Consider the following 19,619-nt stretch of genomic DNA (forward strand, 5'->3'; position numbering starts at 1 on the left):
GACGAATAGGCTTACACTTTACACTTTAAAACTTACAGCTGTTTTGTGGCTTGACTGGAAAAAAAAATAGGTGGAAAATAAATTCTTTTGGAGAAGCAGACACAGCTGTTGTGTATACCATAAATCTGCCACTATGTTTTTATGAACAACCACCCCCAACCCCTCTTTTTTTTTACAGACACAAGTGAAAACTCACCACACAGATAAATAGAAGGATGAATGTATTCAAACAGTATGGACCCACTGTGTTAGTCAGCTGGTGAGACATAGTTTGCTTTAGTTGCTCAGGCATTCTGAACTCTTTGTCATCCTTCATGTTTTGGTCCTTGAGCCAAACCACTAGACCCTCCCTTGGTTGGTGAAGTTTTCTGATGTGGTTTTAGTTCAACCCAATGCTAATCTTTTCAATATCAGCGTATCCTTTCATCATAAAGCAGACAACATTCACACACCTTAACATTGAATTAATTAGATCACAATAGTCCTAATCATTGAACAGCTGTTTTTTTTTTTTTTTTTTATAATGCCGATGAGAGAAAGAAGATATACTGTGTGAATCCCTCCAAGAAATAAGTGTTCTTCACACCATCAAACTAAATCTGATCAATTGTAATGACATTTTTTTCTTGCTCAACATTAATCACATTTAGACAATAACTTTCAATAAATGACTAACTGGAAATCTAAACCCAGTTTGATATGTGCACTGGGCTGCGTGCCCTCATGTACAGTACTATGTTATATGATGACATTTTAGAGGGTGATGACAAATGATATTTTGCCAATATGTTTTCAATATGCTCCCTAATAATGAGAGTTTGCTCCAAGTATATGAAAAAAATTCAATTCATTTTTTTTTTTGGAGAAATGACTTTCTACCAGACTCCCAGGCACCCAAGACTTTAAATTAAAAAAAAGCGTTTTAATGTTGCACCACATCATGTCATTCTATCAAATAAATCTCCTAGAAAAGCTGAAGACCCAGATGGTTTTGACTATATCCCAACCGTTTTGACCTCACTGAATTGCCTCCAGCCTCGAACTTATAAAGCTACTTATTGAGGAAAATTAAAGGGATTGTTAAAATCTCAAACAATGGTGAAAACAACACTGGCTCACTGTGATCCAGGAGCGTCGGACTGGGGGGGAGGGGACTGAGTACCTAGGGCCCTCATGTGAGGAGGGCCCAAAAATATGCTAGAATGAATTGCTGTGGATGCGTGGAGGAGCCTGTAACAATAGGATTGTTTATTTAAGTACCGTTGTACGGGGGATTGTTTTAGAGGTTACACCGCGCATGTGGACCAGTTCAGATAACGTTACAAAGGCATAGAGTTGAGAGATGATGACTGCACACTTGCAATAAAGTTCAAGTAAGCAAGACTGCTTTAATCGTCCATTATGTACAGTCCAGATAGAGACAGAACATAATGAAACAGAGCCCATAGAAAATGCCTTTCTACAGGGCCCAGAATTTTGTGCTACGCCCCTGCTGTGATCTGATGTAAAAGGAAATTTCACATGAATCACACATTTATAAAAATGCTGACTTATAACTAACTAACTAAATATCATCACTGGAAAGTCCATTGCGATTGACAATATTCATGTCATAACAGTAACATAAATCACAACATAATTTCTGGAGTGATAAAATTATTTCTCTGGTCAAAGTCTTAAGAACTACCTATTGTGTACCTATCTGCGTGTAGAGAATGAATACTGGCTTCTTATAGAAGATTACATTTAGAAAAAATTGTGGAAATCGGACTACTATTTTAACTTTCATGTGCAGTTGTTTGCTGTCATGTAGTCCCTAGTAAACTGAATCTACTGTTTCCTGAGCAATGGAACATTAATCCATAGTTGGAGTAACGTCACTTCCCACTGGATATCCGGAAGTTTATATCACAAGCTTAGATGAGGTAATTCTCTTATTCCAGTAGCCAATGGGAAGCGAGTTTACAGCCTGTTCATTCAAAAATTAGAATTTGTTGTCATTTTTTTGTCATTTAAGGTTGCTTTTCCTATCAGCACTAGGCCTATGTGTTTGTGGGCACATGTGGGATTCAAATCTGCATGCAGTGATTTAGTAACCACTCATATCCTCCAACAGTTGGTAGCACTGTTCCCACAAGGATGATACAGTACACTTTGTATAAGCAAGTCATCCCACTATTACAACAACAAGCGTCACTGCAAAACTGTTGCTCATAACTGTAGTCATGGTTCCCTGGCTGAGAGTAATTTTGACCATAAAGGGGGGTATGTGTAATATGCCGACATACTTTCAATAAGTCTAACTTTGACCTAGTGCGTAAACTGTGGCTTACCAAGAAGCTGTGAGACCCGTTAACCTCTCTTTTCATGACATCACCACTCAGATATGAGAGGGCAGGGCCTGATGGAATAAACACATGTGCAGGACTGCTCACAAGTGTGAGGACTCTTCATCCAAACACATGTTTTGAAACTTAATAGCTCTCTGTCATTCCATCAGTTACTTGGACATAGATTTGAAGAATGAAAAGGAAAAAAAAGGTAAAGCCACCCGTGGTGTGAGATGATTGATGGATAAAAAGATCCACACCCGACCCTGATATACAAGACAATGAAGGATTTTCAAATGGACTCAAATTTGGATTTAAATTCAAGTGATTCCGTTCTAAAGTGATACTGAAGTTTAGCCTTTACTTTGTATTTTCATGACTCCAAACACACAAATCACCCCTTCCTCCGCAGTGTCTTACTGCTGCTTTGATAGATCATCTCATTTTCCTGTCATCCAGAGGAGAGGTGCTGTACATGCTGAATCAATGGTGATCTTAGCAGTTTTACCCAGCCCATAATTCCTCTCTGTCCAACTTCACTCCAAGACTTGCCAATATGGCTGCCAACACTTTTACTCATTTATGGCTCTTTGGCGCAGTCATGCTGACATCACCAGAGTAGCGTGTTTATGACAAAGAGGTTGAAGGGGTTTCATAGTCTGAATTAAGGACAATTACTTTTATAATTTGCCAATTATTTTATGCTTTGTCTTTCAACGAGCTAATAATATGGCATTTCTGGAAGACAGAGAACACTCTGTATAGAGATAAATATAGGGAGAATGTTTTTTTGACAAGACACAAGAATGGGTGTCATTAGAAATGGAAAGAACTAGGAAGACGAGCTTGGGTGAGTACAAAGTTACAAAACCTCCAAAACCAGATGTGGGCAACTGGAGAGCTAAGTTACACAAGGAATTATTTCACACACAGAGATAGCTAAGTGTGTGGGAGTCTATACTCCCATACAGTTTGTTATAACTGGTGTAAAACATGATTTTTTTCAATACCTTTTGTATGGAACGATTTCAACATTTGTAAAAAAGTGATATGTTTTTAATGAACTGTACACAGCTGCTGCTGCTTTTACGTTAAAAGATGAAAAACAGCATAAATTAAGTGTTTTGGTGTTACAGTCATTTTCCAAAATTCAAGTTAAACATGTCACAATGATGTTTGATGTGTTGTGAGCAGCAGGGGCAGGGGGGCAGCAGGGCACAGAGGCCATCCTCAATAACCACATTTCCTGTGCCTTGAAGTGTTTCCTTTTCCCCTCCTTTTAAAAGACTCTTCTGCCTCAAGCATGTTTACGCCAAGGCATCAAAGATTGCCTCTTTATAACTTGAAACTCTATATATAAGTTGATATAAGAAGATTTAGGAGAGTTGAAAACTCAATCGCCCCTGTAAGAATGTGGACTAAAAGGATAAGGTTCAGTTGAGGTATTGGACTTTTGGTATGCTGCTCAGCTGAGATAAAATGAGCAGAGTTAGCTCTCTGGTTAACATTGTGATTGTGGTTATGAGGACAGTTTAGAACTGCAATACAACAACAGGGGGCTGTGTTTGTAGGGACTTGTTGCTTTAGATACCGGCAGGACATAAAATATGATCCAGAAAGTCCAGTTCCATGAGTTTGAAGGCTTATCAGATGATAAAACATCAACATAATACAAAAAGATAAAAGATAGGATTTTACAAGTCTGGAAAAGTTATCATGGTAGCAATTGGTTCCGCAACCAGAGATGTAAACTGTAGAAAAACAATGTTTGTGTTAGAAAGTAATCAACCAAGACGATGTGTCACTGCAGCGCCCTGCTGGATGACATCACATTGAGCCAGGTTGACGTTTTTTGCCGATCGACCTTTTCCCCCCGGAAGTCTGCTTTGGCACACCCTCTGCACCACCAGACTCGCCTCATTCAAATAAATGAGGAGGCTGCGTTTTTTTCACGCAGGGCTTAATTTAAGTTAGCAAAACGCAGCTTCAGAGTTGGAGGACAAATAAACTAAGTCTTTGTTCTATGTTAAAATGCATTATAAAATTTAGTAAAGCTGATATGTGGCTTCAACAGATTAAGTTTTAAGCCAAATTGAGTGGATATCTTCCAAAGTTACCTTTTTTTAAATGATGAAATTCTGTATTTGTGTTACTAACCCTCAAATGCAGCTAGGGAACATTGTCTAGGGAAACATTAAGAGGGAATTTTGTATTAAAAATCGGAAAAATACCCCCTACACACACCAACTGTTTATCTCAATGTGCTCCTCCAAAATCACATAATAGACAACCATGCATTTTCCTAAAATGAGTTTCTGGAAATTCTGTTCAAATTTGCGCTGCATATAGATGGAAACCTGGATTTAGACTGTAAATCTAAATATGGTGCTACCAGTGATTTTTAGAGCCAACCATGTCAATATGTTAAGATTTTAATCAAGCTTCAACTTATTAAAATGCAATCATGTGGTTGCAAATGTACAAATTCTTTGAATTTGATCGGAGAGATAACTTATATTTTCCTGTAACCCACAGAACAAAGCTTGCCTCTTAACGTTAAAAAACAAATGGACACAACCTGAAGCCACCTGTTTTGTTAAGAAGACAAAAAGAAGCTGTTGTTTCAGGACAAAAAACCGGGACAAGATAATCTTCTCTGGGTCCCGCCATCCCTACACCCAGCCCCCGATACCCTCACCACCACCATCTGCTACGGGGGTAGGGCTGTCTGTTTCCATGGTAACTCCTGCACCCCCTCCTCCCTATAAGCGCTGAGGTGTCTTTTGTGTGTCCTGCGCACGTGCAGTCTGTTGCAGCTGTACCCCGTCCATGCGACTGAGGGGTGCTGGTGGTGACTGCATAACAGATACAAGGACTTTCATAACAGGATCTGCACCCATAGAGAATGTACAGTAGTGTTTTCCCCACCATCATACAGTGTAACAAAGATGGTATCACAGATTAGATGCTTTTGGGAATTACAGCACCGGAAAGAGATGAGTCATTTGTTGGGAGCATCAGTCCCCCTCCCCCATGCAAAACAGGGTAACCTTGCAAATTAAGCCCACCCACCCACCCCCTTGCCTTATCACCCTGTCCCCCTCTAAGGACTGTCCTAGCCAGGAAGGAAGAGCAAGCAGTAAACCAGCAAAGAAGGAGCAGTAAACCAAAAAAAGAAAAATTCAGAGACTGCACTGAAGAAAGAATTCATCCTCATACTGAGAGATAACCCCCCCCCCCCAGCACAAAGCCACTATTTCAAAATGCAGATCAAAACTTAAAAAAAACCCACTTCAGCCCTAACTTTGTCAACCAGCCATCTTTACTTCTGTGGTAGCAATCATTGAATCTAATATGATACTAGGTATCTTATATTGCTTTGAAATTAAGCTCCTCACACATTGAATGTATACATTGTAAACTGTGTCTGGTACAGTCAGTACATAGTATACACAGAGGACTTCTGGATAAAGAATAAATGTCAGACTTTCAAGGCCGGATATTTTAGCCCTGGAAATTGTCCATACTGTTTTAATTCTGTTGTGACATAGGCCTTTGTGAGATCATGTTGTCCAAAACTCATCTCTATCACTGACAACAAGTCCAGTCCTTGTGTATCTGTTAAACTGTGGGGTTGTTAAACTGAGCCACTGTGATCTGAGGCAGAACCGTATTAGGCACTATTTGGGAAACACAGACTCCTAAACAACACACAGATGGAAAGCATTAGTCCTACTGGCAGGAAACTCAACTTCCCTCTTGTACTGTGAATTAAAATGTTACAATGTGGGCTAGGTTTACTGCTGAATTTAATTCAGAGTCCAGTGAATTATTGCCTAAAACCTTACAGGTGGGGGTAGATTTGCCACCTGAACATTACCTGTATCTTTCAGATTAATGGCCCCATTTGCATGCATGATTGAGCATAGGAATGAATAAATAAGTAGCTGCAGAAGTGGAAAATTACTAATAATACAGCTAGGCTGCAAGAGAAAGGAATTCCTTTCTGGCTCACAGCAAGGACATGGCTGGTCATTTTTCTAAAGTCATCTTGGATGGTCGCCATAGTTAAACTGTGCTAATGCCATCTAATAAAATGAGCTATGTCCTCTTTCCTGGGTGTGTTGGCAGGGAGACTGCCTCAAGAATGCAAGTTAAAAGATTAAAACCAGCAAGAGCATGCAGCAAGCATTTCTGCTAACCCAAACACCCTAAAGTGACTGAGTGACTGTCACTGAGCATCTGTGGGCTTGTGTTATTCATCTACAATGCAAAGATGGTGTTAGATAGATAGATAGATATATAGATAGATCCATCCCTAGATTTCATCCCTAAGGAAATTTTAGGCATCCAGTATCTTAGACAACCATAACACAACTGAACACATACACACATATCTCTCATACATAAAAATCTAAAAATCACTCACAGAAATTAAAAGAGTTAAAGGTGCCAAGGTAGACTGTGTGCAATGGTGGTAGTGCAAATAGTAGTTAATATAGAGAGAAAGGGAATCCCTTCACAGAATGTGTGTAACATGGTGATTAATACAATTATCATGCATCAAGGCAGCGGAGGAACCACAATGCGTATTTTTTTTCCATCTTCATGGCTCTCTCAAGCATTTCAGTTCCTTCTGCTGGCAGAAGAGCTGACAACAACTGTCTTTAGAGGGACAATATGGCTTATCTAGAACTTGCACAAGGGCACAAAACTAGTTGCTGACTCTTCCATCAAAAGTTTGTGTGTGTGTGTGTGTGTGTGTGTGTGTGTGTGTGTGTGTGTGTATGTGTATGTGTGAGTGTCTTTGGCAGGAAAGCAAACATCACAAGGGGATGATTCACAGTGGGTCAGTTTCTGAAACAAACAAGAGGGCAAAGCCCTTTCCTTTCTTAGGAAATGTTGCAACATCTGTGGAGCTGTCGCTGGAAAGGAACATTTGTCAGTTAGTCAAAGGTCAGAAAGACCAGCAAGTACAGGCAATTTCTTTTGTGGTAACAGAGACGTAAATAGTATAGGGAATATTGAGTAAAAGCAGTAACAAACAATTAGGGTTAGACCATATCCACACCAATGTGGATGAATCATAAAATGCTGTTTCTTTTCAAATACTTTGACACCCACACTTTAACACCACAACAATAGAAGAATATCTAAGTCTGCTCTATTGGGTAATCAGAGGCAGCTTTAAAGGGACTGTACCTGACATTCAGAACATTATTTATAGCACTAACAAATATTTGCTTTGAAAAGATATAGTGGAGTGATGGCGTCCTGAGCAGAGAATGAAGTCACACTCCAGTAGCCAGTCCAGCTGCGTGTGCATGTTAGTGCATGTGGCCGTGAAAAAACATAAATATTTCATGTACAGTATAGGGAAATGGTCACTGCGAACCATGTGGAAGCGATCCCAGCTGGCTGCTTTTTTCAGGATTATGAGTACAGTCCCTTTAAGCCAGATTGTATGTCATACATCAGCATTTGCACAAAGATCAGTTTCCCCATCAACTCGTCAATGCTGAAGAGCTGTTTTCATTCTCTTACTTCGGAGGGTGTTTCTGAAAAGATCCGTTTTTGTTTTTGTCCACTTAGCGCGAATGGAAGCTGGAGAAAAACAAATGTGTTTTCTAATAGTTTGTGCAACTATGGCTTTATTTTAACCAATCCATCCATCTGAATGCAAACTACGTCAATATACATTGGTCATAAAACGTATCCTAACATGAATAGCACCACTCCCATTCGCAATGTGGCACTTCAGAGTAGACTAACCTGTTCTGAAAATGACCATGAGTCCATACAAAAGGCCTCAACACAAAGGATGTGAAAAACAGCCTTGGGTTCAAGAGGCCTATTACTGTACAGTGGGAACAACATTGTCTTGTATAAATACAATGCTAACTTTGTGGTGTTTTACACCCATGTGTGTTGATAAGCGAGTGTTGATGTTCAGTCCTTAAGAATCCCAACCAGCGTCAATTTCAAGAACAACTGTATCTTAATACACATGCATAGGCCTACATACAAATATATTCTGTGTTAGCAACAAGAAAGCTATCTTCAGCTCATGGTCTAAAGAGACCACAAGGCTGAGCTGTTCAGTCTCCAGATTATCTTTCTCTGTCATTTGGACTGTGGTTTACCAGGCCACCCCCCCATTACACCCTATGAATAAAAACATGCTCGTGGTTCACAATAGAGCTTTGCTGCTCCCCCTGAGAAGGGGGAAGGGCATTGCATTCCTCTACTGACCTCCTGTTTGCAGCAGATATTAAACAATATCTGTGCTTTTACCAGTTATCAAAAAGACGAGACGAAGTACACCAGTCCCCGAGATCTATGCCGCCCATTTGCAACAAGCAATATGTGAAAGTAGAGTAGATCTGCTCTGTCTGCCTTTTTGCTTGGAGGTGGGTAAGCAATGAAGACTGGCATTTCAGGAGATCCGGGCATAACAGTGCAATCATTCAATTTGAGTGACTACCTTGGGAGACTGATGCGGACTGGATGCCTGCAATATTTAATCTGGGCAACCACACATATCTCATTAAAGTCACTTCTCTGGGAAAAGTGCCGTGTAAGCCTACTGGAAATTCAACTGCTTAAAGGAAATCTCACCTTTGATTGAGTGTTAGGGTAATACCATACTGCAGATGGTAGATGCCACTTTTTTTTTTCTCTTTGAATAGCAAGTCTGCATAGTGCTGAGTTAAGACAACTGACTATTCACTTTGGGATTTGTGACAATGCTGGTCCAGAACCCTTCAAGTATTGTGGGACATAAATCCTGGCTCAAAATACCATCAACACTTTTGTCTTCTATTAATAAGCATTTAGATGTAGCTTCAAAGAGATGCTAAGGGGGGCTGAGGATACGTGTGTGCTGCCCTTGCCAAAGAAAGTGTGACATTGGAGGAAGGGACTTCCTGATGGCAACTACTTTCGAACATCTGTAACAGCAGGAAGCAGCCCATGCACTCACTACCAGCTGGCTGTATATTGTTCCACATCCCAAAAGAAGCAATGGTGACGGAGCTGCTGCCTCACAGACCACACAAACCATTGTGTAACTGATGCTACCTTCACCTGCTGCTCTAAGCACTGGGGGAAGATCATGCAGATAACACATTTGCAGGTCATAACATGAAGCACCATTAAACGACTTTTATGTTATTCGTGTTGGTAACAATTGAAACACTTTACTACATGTTTTTACACGTTGTGTAGCCTATTTCAAGTAGGAAGCGCAGTGTCTTTGAATTGAAACAACGTTATCTTTTTACACTAAATATATATTAGGCTACTTTTTGAGGTCTTCTAGTGTCACAGATTTCAGGGAGTTATGTTCTCAGTCTCTGAGTCCAGGGTAAAGTTCTGGGCGAAAGACGAAGCAAGGATTGCATCAGGAATGCTGGCAGTTGATCGTTTTCCTCCACTCTGCGCAGACAGGGGGTGGGGTGCCCGGTTGAAAGTGGGAGGAGGAAAAAAGGGGGGGATTTGGGAATATTCTTTGTCCTCACCCCAGCCCGCAGTAGACTACAGCACACAACTGGAGAAGGACACAGGCTCCCCGTAGGAAAGGAAAAAAAACTGGATGACTTGATATTAGAACGGGAAGGCTTTATTTTAATAAAGAGAAAACAAGCTCTTGAAATAAGCGACAACTTCGAGGAGCCGTCGGGCGAAAGCAGAGAACCCCAAATCACAAGTGAAGGTAAGACAACACGCAAACAAATCGTGATACCGCAGACGCGGCAACAGCACCTATAGGTAGCGGTTTAGCTTTTGCTAACAATAGTGCGTCGGTGGCTAAAGTTATATCTTTAACTTTAGCGCCGGAAGAACTATGAGTTGCTTTTAAGGTTTCTAGCGTGATTTCGGCGTTTTAATAACCCGTGTCCACAAAGCCAGGGTCGGTAAATGTATTGTTTTAACACTAACTTAACGTTTAGTTCACGCGGACAGGCTGGCAGGACGCAGCGCCAATTAAATCATCCAAATAGGTTGCATTATGCGGAATAATTTGTGATTTATGATAAATTGGCGCAGCATTTGTTGTCATTAGCACCGCATGCCATGTAATTCTGCTGGTATGCAGAAGATTTGGCTAATTTTATTGGGCATGACTATATCGACTGGATTTGGTGATGAAGGAACGCGCAGGGACAGTGTCCCTCCCCCCCCCCCCCCAAATATGTTATGGAGAATAGCCATGTTTTCTTTTAGCTTAAAGCACTAATTTAGTCACTAGTTGACTTTGTCCAAACAACGTGGCGCAGCTGTGTACACCGTTAGCTTAATTATCCATCGATTTGTGTCTGTGCTGTGGAAGCATGTGGAGCGGCGCTGTGACGTTGTCCAGATAACCACGCGGGGAGGATTTTTTTTAATGCAAATTGGATGAATTTTAGTTTTCCATTTGATATTAGTATTCAAATATACTGCTTTATCAGAGCTAGCCCTACTCCTATTTTTCTCTGCTTTCATTTCTTTTTATTTCAAATGCAGACTCAACAACTTGTCTAACGTAATGAGGTTTTATGGCCTTATGACTCCTGGTGATACGAAGGGCGGATTAGTGTATTCTTCCCTAGTCCAGTGGAAGTCACTCCCTAGTTTGACACACATGCTGGTCATTTTTAGGGGCTTTTCCCCAGTAAGCTCAGGGCCTCTTAGCTTTAGGGCTTTGGGACAAGGGAGGGATAACCATAACTAGCCTCCCAGATGTGAGAGCCACAATAGCCCCTCTGTTCTGCAGGGCTCCGTCAGTGTTGAGGCTGCTGCTTTATGTTAGTCCTTACTTGGAAACAGACTGATTTCTTCGAAGTGCCACAGATAGGCTGAGGCCGCCTCAGTAGATGGACCATGAAATTGACATGTGATGAAGTAAGAGAGTAAAAAGACTTTAAAACATAATTGATTGGCATGTTTTTTGTGGGCTTTATCTCATAGACTCTAGACAGCATCTTTTTGGAAAAACACAAGCTTCAAGATATCCCTATTAGCTCTTAAAAAACGAGTTTAAAATGTGTTTTACACAGTAATTTAGAGTGGGACTGATACATTCGTAAGGCCTGGTGACTTATTGCAAACATGTGTAAAGGCCTATTGTCTAGTAAGTGACAATACAGTAAATAGTTTTGAGGTGGTAGAAATTTCAATCCTCATCAAAATATATATCAACACTGCTAGTTTGTGTGAAAGACGATCAGCCAATACATTTTGATCAGATTTTAAACTAACATTATATCATCTGTGGCCACTATAGTTGTATTAAGCTTATACTAAGTTATCTTCGGTGTCTGGTGTAGTTAAGTGGATGTTTCGAGACCAAACGCAGTACACACCCTCACAAATCCTGCTGCTTATTCGAGTCAGCCAGTGATGAAATATGATCGTAGTCAAGTGTATGATCTATCACTTTCATCACACTGTTCTGTGAAACTACACAAATGCTGTTGCAGTTCCTCTGACGCACATGCACATAACAGATCTAAGGTGTGTGCCAGCCTTAACAACACTAGACAATGGAAATGACAACAGTTACAATATTTTGGTTAAGAGTTACAGGCTTCAGCTTTAAGTTTAGATTGAATGTCAGATTAGCTGGCTGTTCAGCACTACAGAAAGCCAAAAAAGGATTATGACAACTGTAGTCTTTGTGAGCAATAGACAAACATTGTAAAAGCAGTGAATAAACAACTATGTATGGGACATTTGTGGAGAAACATGCAGGAATTAGTTTCACGGCATGCTGACATTACTGATGAAGACACCAGAGCCCTGACACACAACACTCTCTTATTGAGGGTCTCTACTGGAGCATTTGGGGGTGATGTATCACCTGTAAGGGCTTTCAGTGCTAGTTCATTGGATTGTTGGACAGTACATGGTATCTTTTTCCCCTCGTTTTATGTTTTTCAGTTGATACATTTCTTTAATCAAAACTGCGAATTGACAAATTAAAAGTTCATTGCAGATTTGAGATGTACAAATTAGGGCTGTCCTCGACTAAAGAAATTCTTAGTCGACTAACACTTATATGATTTTGTCGATTAATCGATTAGTTGATGTAATCGACAGAGTTGTGCTCTTTGAGAGGTGGTTAAGACTAGAAAAGCACAATATAAATGTAGTTAATTAACCATCTGTAAAACTGACTTTCCCCACAATTAATCCTGCAAAAGCACCACTTTAAATCTTGTGTTTACCAGAAATGTGCTCATAAGTTTCTTGGAAATGAGTAATTAAGCATGAATAAGCATAAAAAATGACTCATCAACTAAAGAAATCTTAGTCGACTGAGACCAAAACGACCGATTAGTCGACTAATCGACTAAGAGGTGGCAGCCCTAGTACACATTCTGATCGATGAATGCTGTGGGGACTAGCCAGAGCCTCCTCCGCAGCGACGTGGAGGGAGGTCTGGCAATACGAGACTTGACATCGCATAAGTGCACACAGTTACGTGGTAGTGTAGATCTAATTGTATCATTAGTATTCTTAATTCTAATTTTCTAAAATGAAAAAGGAACACGGTGAATATGACGTTGTTGCCTAAAGCCGCCTACACATGATAAGCGATTTGCTCTCTGCGCACCACTAGGTAGGGCGCAGAGCAAAGCGCAGCACAGGTATTCGTCATCAAGGGTGGTAAGGAAGCTATTTCCCCTTTGCTAGTTAACGGCAGCGGTTATCTCATTGGTTGCGCTTTCGAAAGGTCAGTGGCAACTAGGTCAAAGTTGAAATAATTTAAACTTTGAGCGCAGCGCAATGCGGCAAATCTGAGGGGTGCACGACGCCAGGGGTACCGCAGCGCATAGTTGGGCGGCACCGCTCTCCCCCGTTGGAACGGCCAGCGCAAAGCAGTTTTACCGCCTATCGTGTAGGCGGCTTAAGTCCTGGGAGTGACTGAAGAGATACTACGGAGCCCAACACTGGGTTTTGTGTGTTGAGGTTGTTGGTTGATGAGTTGAAGTTTGAAAGCAGGGTTTGTAACTATATGAAAATGTCTGTCATATTTACACAGACTATATTTGTTTTACTCCATATTGCATTAACAATTAATTTAGAGTTGCAGCAAGCAAGATTGTTAAAGCAGCTGCCCTTGAAACTGAGGAAACACTAAAACTTAAATTTAAACACTAAAAGCCGTCTAACAAGTATAGGTATCTGGTGTCGCTGTGTGGTTAATAATTGGGTTTCCATAATGCATTATGGATGAGGTGAAAACATGTTCTTAAACCTGCAGATGTTCAGAATTGTTGTTGGAATGTTCTTGGACTTTTAGTTCTCTATCATTGACAGCTGGTGATCAAATTGGTTATCCCATTTGCATCTTTTTTTCAGATTCAGCTACTTCCTTTACGAAGATTGTCACTTTACATTTTGGCTTACAACGAAATTTAGAATTTTAAGAATAACAAAACATTGGATTTAGATTTGAGTGGACAATCTCTGTCATTGCGTCATTTTTCCATAGCTTTGTGTCTATAGAGTCTATTTTGTGTGTATATTTATATATGATAAAGTGTTGTTACTTTAGGTTTTAGGATCCCTATCCTTTCCTGAGGCACTGACCAGGCAGGAATATTAAAGAGATTAAAAGATGCTACCACACTACTCACTGTTAGAAAATATATTGTCAAGAACACTAATGTTACGGCCCATCCTGTGCTGCCGAGATACTTCATACTTGCTTAATCTTGTGGTAATCTGAGTTCGGCCGCTGCAGAGTTTTAATAGAGGGACAGTGGGGATTCCAAGGTTTGTGATTTCACACACACATAGGATATTCTTTAACCGCAGCAGCAAAAAACATTCTAAACAGGCCTGAAAGCAGAAGGTTTGTTGGTCTATGACAACATCCACCTTGTTAATCTAAAAGACAATTCAAGATGTAAAAGTAGTGAAAGTCTTAAAATGAGAGATGGAATGATATAATCTACAAAATCACAAACGCACTGTAGCTTATTTACTTGGCTCAAGCCTGGTAGTTTATGGTAGTGGGTAATTACTCAGCAGAAGTTATGAGGTTGGTCACAGATGGTGTGAAACCACAGAAGCTCTTCATTGCCTCTTGTTTTTTTACTATCAGCCTTTTTACTCTGTTTTGACAATCTTTAGAGCAGGGCTCTTCCAAAGTGTTTTTTTTTTTTAAAGCTATGGACCCCTTAACTGAGAGAGACGGAGCAGGCACCCCCTACTACATAGATTGTATGAAATTAAGTTGCATATTAAACTGGGCCTACAATAACGTGTAGAGCGGCCTAAAGCCTTTATACATTTTTTTGCATAGAATACTGAGCTATTAAAATAATAATTGTTGCCATTATTTTATAAGTCATCCTTTAATGTTAAACATACCTGTAGCACAGTGAATCCTTAGGATGAACTATATCTGTGTGTGGCTACCTTAGTGCCAGTAAGCCTATCATCAGTGGGGATTTATATTTGCTAATAATATGTTAGAATTATGTTTAATTTGACAATTTGGAGGCCCTCCCTGCAGTAACTCTGAGGACCCTGCTTTAGAGTATTAAACCATGACTAGACATTTCACACATTTGGTTCCAACTTGAATGTTTTGTCTCTGAACACTACAGCTCATAACATGTTTAGTGTGATATGCCTCAAGCACCACTCGGCTAACGTCTTTCGCTTGATTCTTTAGTTAGCCGTCTGGTTGTTGTTGCATGATTTGGTAATAGCATCAGGATCGTTGCCTGAGCATGCACTTTGTGATGGTTGATTTGGGAAGGGTCAGCCTTGCTACAGTGACACAATAGCTCCATCTTGTGGCTCCCTGGTGCAAGAACACGGGGAGTCAATATGAGCAATGGTGAAATGTGATGTACCAAAATGAATAACTCAATTAATTTAGGTCGATCATTATATTGGATTTTAATGAAAAATGTTGCATATATTTACATTTGAAGTCATTCTAATATCTTAAATGTCTGTGTCATTCTTAATAATTTCTTTCCTAACAATCCTATCTGTGAAATGCTGTCCTTCATATGGCTTGGGGCATATTGATTTGTAGTTGAGACCAAATGTCTGCAGTGACACTAAACACTAAATATTACCTTCCACGTGCTATTTTACTGTCAGTGAGCACTTTCTTGGTAAATGCATTTTAAAAGTGACACCTGAATAATCCCCCCCCCCCCCCCCCTTTTTCTGCACAGGTGAGAGCTTCCCTTCTGCTGCTGAGGCAAAATGAGCTGGAGTTTCCTCACACGCCTGTTGGACGAGATTTCCAACCACTCAACCTTCGTGGGCAAAATCTGGCTCACCCTCCTCATCGTCTTTCGCATCGTGCTGACTGCTGTCGGGGGCGAGTCAATCTACTATGATGAACAGAGTAAATTTGTGTGTAACACGCAGCAACCCGGTTGCGAGAACGTGTGCTACGATGCGTTTGCGCCGCTGTCACACATTCGCTTCTGGGTGTTTCAGGTGATTATGATCACCACCCCCACCATCATGTACCTTGGCTTTGCCATGCATAAGATTGCCCGCATGGAGGACGATGACTACCGGCCGCGGGGCAGGAAGAGGATGCCGATAGTGAGCCGTGGTGCCAACCGGGACTATGAGGAAGCGGAGGATAATGGGGAGGAGGACCCCATGATCCTGGAAGAGATTGAGCCAGAAAAGGAAAAGGAAGTCGCGGAGAAGCCCAGCAAAAAGCACGACGGACGCCGTCGCATCAAGCGCGATGGCCTGATGAAGGTCTACGTGTTTCAGCTGCTGTCGCGTGCCATCTTTGAGGCCTCGTTCCTGTTTGGACAGTACGTCCTTTATGGGCTGGAGGTGGTCCCGTCGTACGTATGCACGCGCTCCCCTTGCCCGCACACGGTGGATTGCTTCGTCTCGCGCCCCACAGAGAAAACCATCTTCCTGCTCATTATGTATGCGGTCAGCGCCCTGTGTCTGCTCTTCACCATGTTGGAGATCCTTCACCTCGGCATCAGCGGTATCCGGGACTGCTTTTGCGCACCGCGTCCTCAGCCTCCCACCCCCCGTCACCCAGCTCTGTCCAGCCAGAGGTCCTCCATCTGCCGCCAGCCATCGGCACCTCCAGGCTACCACACGGCTCTGAAGAAGGACCCGTCGGGAAAAATGGGCTTCAGGGACAACCTGGGAGACTCGGGCCGCGAGTCGTTTGGCGACGAGGCTTCATCGCGGGAGCTGGAGAGGCTGCGAAGACACCTGAAACTGGCTCAGCAGCATCTGGACCTGGCTTACCAAAATGAGGAGAGCAGTCCGTCGCGCAGCAGCAGCCCAGAGTCCAACGGAACCGCGGTTGAGCAGAATAGATTAAACTTTGCCCAGGAGAAGCAGAGCAGTACATGTGAGAAAGGTGAGGCCTCCAACCTTTTCATCCTCTTCATAAGTTTGTTCTTTTTAATCGTTTTTATTTTGTATCGATCAATACGAAATGCTTTACTGACACTATCTCTCTGTTTACAGGTCTTCGTGCATAGGTTCTCATAAGCTGACACAAGACTGAAATTTACATCAGTGACATCAGGATCAGTGAGAGGACATAAGGGAATCAAAGTGTGTGTGTGTGTGTGTGTGTGTGTCCTTGCTTGAGGTGGATGAAGTCAGCCCAAGCCTTTCTGTGTTACGGCCAGTTGTGGTGGAAAAGAGGAGAGCGGTCGTCTCAACCAGCAATACTTGAGACGCCTGTCTGAAGATCCAAAGTGCTTACAAACTACCGTTGTGCGGCAAGAACGGTTAAGGTTATCATGTACTTCTCCCTCAGGGCAGCTAATAACTGTAATTTTTTTTTTTTGTGTCTATATATATTTTTTTATTACAGGAGAGTTTGTCCTCTTTTGGAAATTCACAGTGAATACATCTCAAGTTTGCCTTAGATCTAAACTCTGTTTTATGGCATTTTGTAAAGGTATGGCCAAGCCAGTTGTAGTGCAAAGAACGTGTTTATACCGTAGAAAAATGTTACTTTGTGAATCTCTGAGTGAGATGCACAACAAAGGTTAATGGACAAGGCACCACTCATAAAAAATGGTACTGGAGTTATTGTCATGCTGATGAAGACATTTTGAGTTAATTTTCATACAAAGGTTTCTCTCAAGTGTGTCACTATTTGTTTTTTTTTTTAGTTTTTTTTTATAAATAGTTTTTGACTGTTGGCACTGCACCAGTCAACATTCCCAAGCCTGGTGCTTCGATGGTAACTGGAACACACTTGGGGTGCCTTTGTCCAAAGGAATAAACAAACCTGGGTAATGCTTGAAAAACGTAACTTTTGATATTGTCTTGTATCGTTAAAACATGTATTTGATACTGTTCTTTATTTTTGTATTAGTGAGTATTGTATTGAAAAGAGGCTACTGTCACTGTGGCAGACATGATTTAATTTTAAAACAACATTCACAGTCTGCTGTCTTAGTTCCCTGAAGCCTGTCCATTGACGTGCATTCTTTTAGTTCAACTGTTCAATTTTCTTTTTTCAGTACATTTCAACAAAAAAATCAATAACCTGCAACTTAATATTTGCACATGGTCTCAGACCAGCAAACATTCCCTTTTTTCCGTACAGACCAGGATTTAATTGTATCATTTGGTTAAATAAGGGAAAATACTGTTTGTGTTCCAGGTCGGAAAGAATCTCAATGAGGGATGTAAACAACATAATCATTTCAATGTAAATTCAATGCCTTGAACGCGCTCTGAGATGCCATCTTTTGTATGCTGAATCATAACCACAGTGCCAATTGGTGCCAACTCAAATATTGTCATCTCAAGTTATTTTGGAACAATGCTTTTTGTACTTTTTATACTTTTTGTATTGATAGTTCTTCATGGTTAGTTTTTAAAATAAATTTTCCAACAAAAACACTTTTCAAGGGGTTTGAGTCTGGTTTTATTATGTTATAAATCTATAAATAATGGTTAGGGGTTTAGAGAATAGGACATAATGCTGTGTTCATTTAGTTATTTGTATCTTGGAAAAAAATTAAGGTCTCAGATTTTTGAGTTTGCAATTCAGCCACCATTAACACTAATTGCTGAGGGTATTATTCAGAAACTGCACTTTGATTAGAAATTAGCAGAAAATTGTTACTCCAACAAAAACAATCCATTCATTGCAGTATCAATTTGTCAAATGTAATATCTTAACATTAATCTGCAGTGGGAATTAGTCATACAATACATTGGTTTTATGACTTATCTTGTCAGATAATCAGTATATTCTTGGCATCAAACAAACGGAAGCATATATCAAAGTTCTTTAAATGTAATGACACAATATAACTTTATTTGGACATATTTCCTTTAAAGGGTGGTTAAATATTTTAAGTTTTAAATCTGTGTAGCAGGCAGTGACGGTAGCAGGATGTAAACAAAACTACAGTGACCCCTAGTGGCAGTAGTTAATGTCTACCGTGGTAATGCTAAACCACTGGTGCAGTTTGACCTGCAGCTTCTGAGAACACAGCAATAAGGATTAGGAGACCATCTTGTTCCAGGAAACACCTTAAACCACAGCTAAACTAATGACAGAGCTACAGCCCCCTGTTGGTCAACTAAAAGTTGACTTTTTCCAAACTTATGAGTAATAGAACATACATGGCATTGAGTAACAGAACCGATTTTCTGCAAGGCGCTATCCAGTATTTCATGGATGATGCAATAGATTTGGTTTTACAATGCAAATACAGATGTCTATAAGATACTGTATCTAACAGCACTTCTCAGCACTTCTCAAATAGTTTAAGAACTATCTGAAAATGTCTGTCATAGACAGATGCCAAAGTCTGTAGACTGCATGGATGGTGAGAAGGTGCTATTATTTCTGATATTGATGTTAAAGTTGTAGGCCCAGAACAAACTTTTTGTTACATGGTAATGTTTTATGTTATGTGATCGTAGGTAAGCATGTGGTTGCATTAAGTGGAAGACTATCTCACTAGTTTGTTTGTGGACCTGCTGCTGTAACCAGATCATATTTGGTATTTTTACTTCATAAATGACTTACTTGTGTTTAACTTTTTGAATGCAAGACAGAGTGCTACCACAAACGAAGGGCAGATCTTGTTGGATCTAATGTGGTTCACAGTTACAGGGGCTCAGTTTTAGCATTAAATCAAATAACGTGGAAAGCAAATTGTATTATTTTCTAATCATAAACGGAGACTTGAGAACAGCAGTAACATATTGATGTTATCGGATGAATGACAAATATAAGACATTAGTTGAATCCTGCTCAACTTTATCATGCAGGAAGTTTTATAAAATGGTGTTTATAGG

At 40.6% G+C, this 19,619-nt stretch overlaps 1 protein-coding gene across 1 annotated transcript; it reads left to right on the forward strand.

Moving 5' to 3' along the window:
• The first annotated feature begins 9,817 nt into the window (after positions 1-9,817).
• On the forward strand, positions 9,818-18,198 carry LOC116044350 (gap junction gamma-1 protein-like). The gene is made up of 3 exons (XM_036004503.1): positions 9,818-10,048; positions 15,523-16,698; positions 16,809-18,198. Exons 2-3 carry the CDS (start codon positions 15,552-15,554, stop codon positions 16,820-16,822), a joined length of 1,161 nt encoding a protein of 386 aa, XP_035860396.1. The 5' UTR covers positions 9,818-10,048; positions 15,523-15,551; the 3' UTR covers positions 16,823-18,198.
• Positions 18,199-19,619: the final 1,421 nt, after the last annotated feature.

Source organism: Sander lucioperca, chromosome 8 (assembly GCF_008315115.2).
Source record: "Sander lucioperca isolate FBNREF2018 chromosome 8, SLUC_FBN_1.2, whole genome shotgun sequence".
NCBI classification, from domain to species: Eukaryota; Metazoa; Chordata; class Actinopteri; order Perciformes; family Percidae; genus Sander; species Sander lucioperca.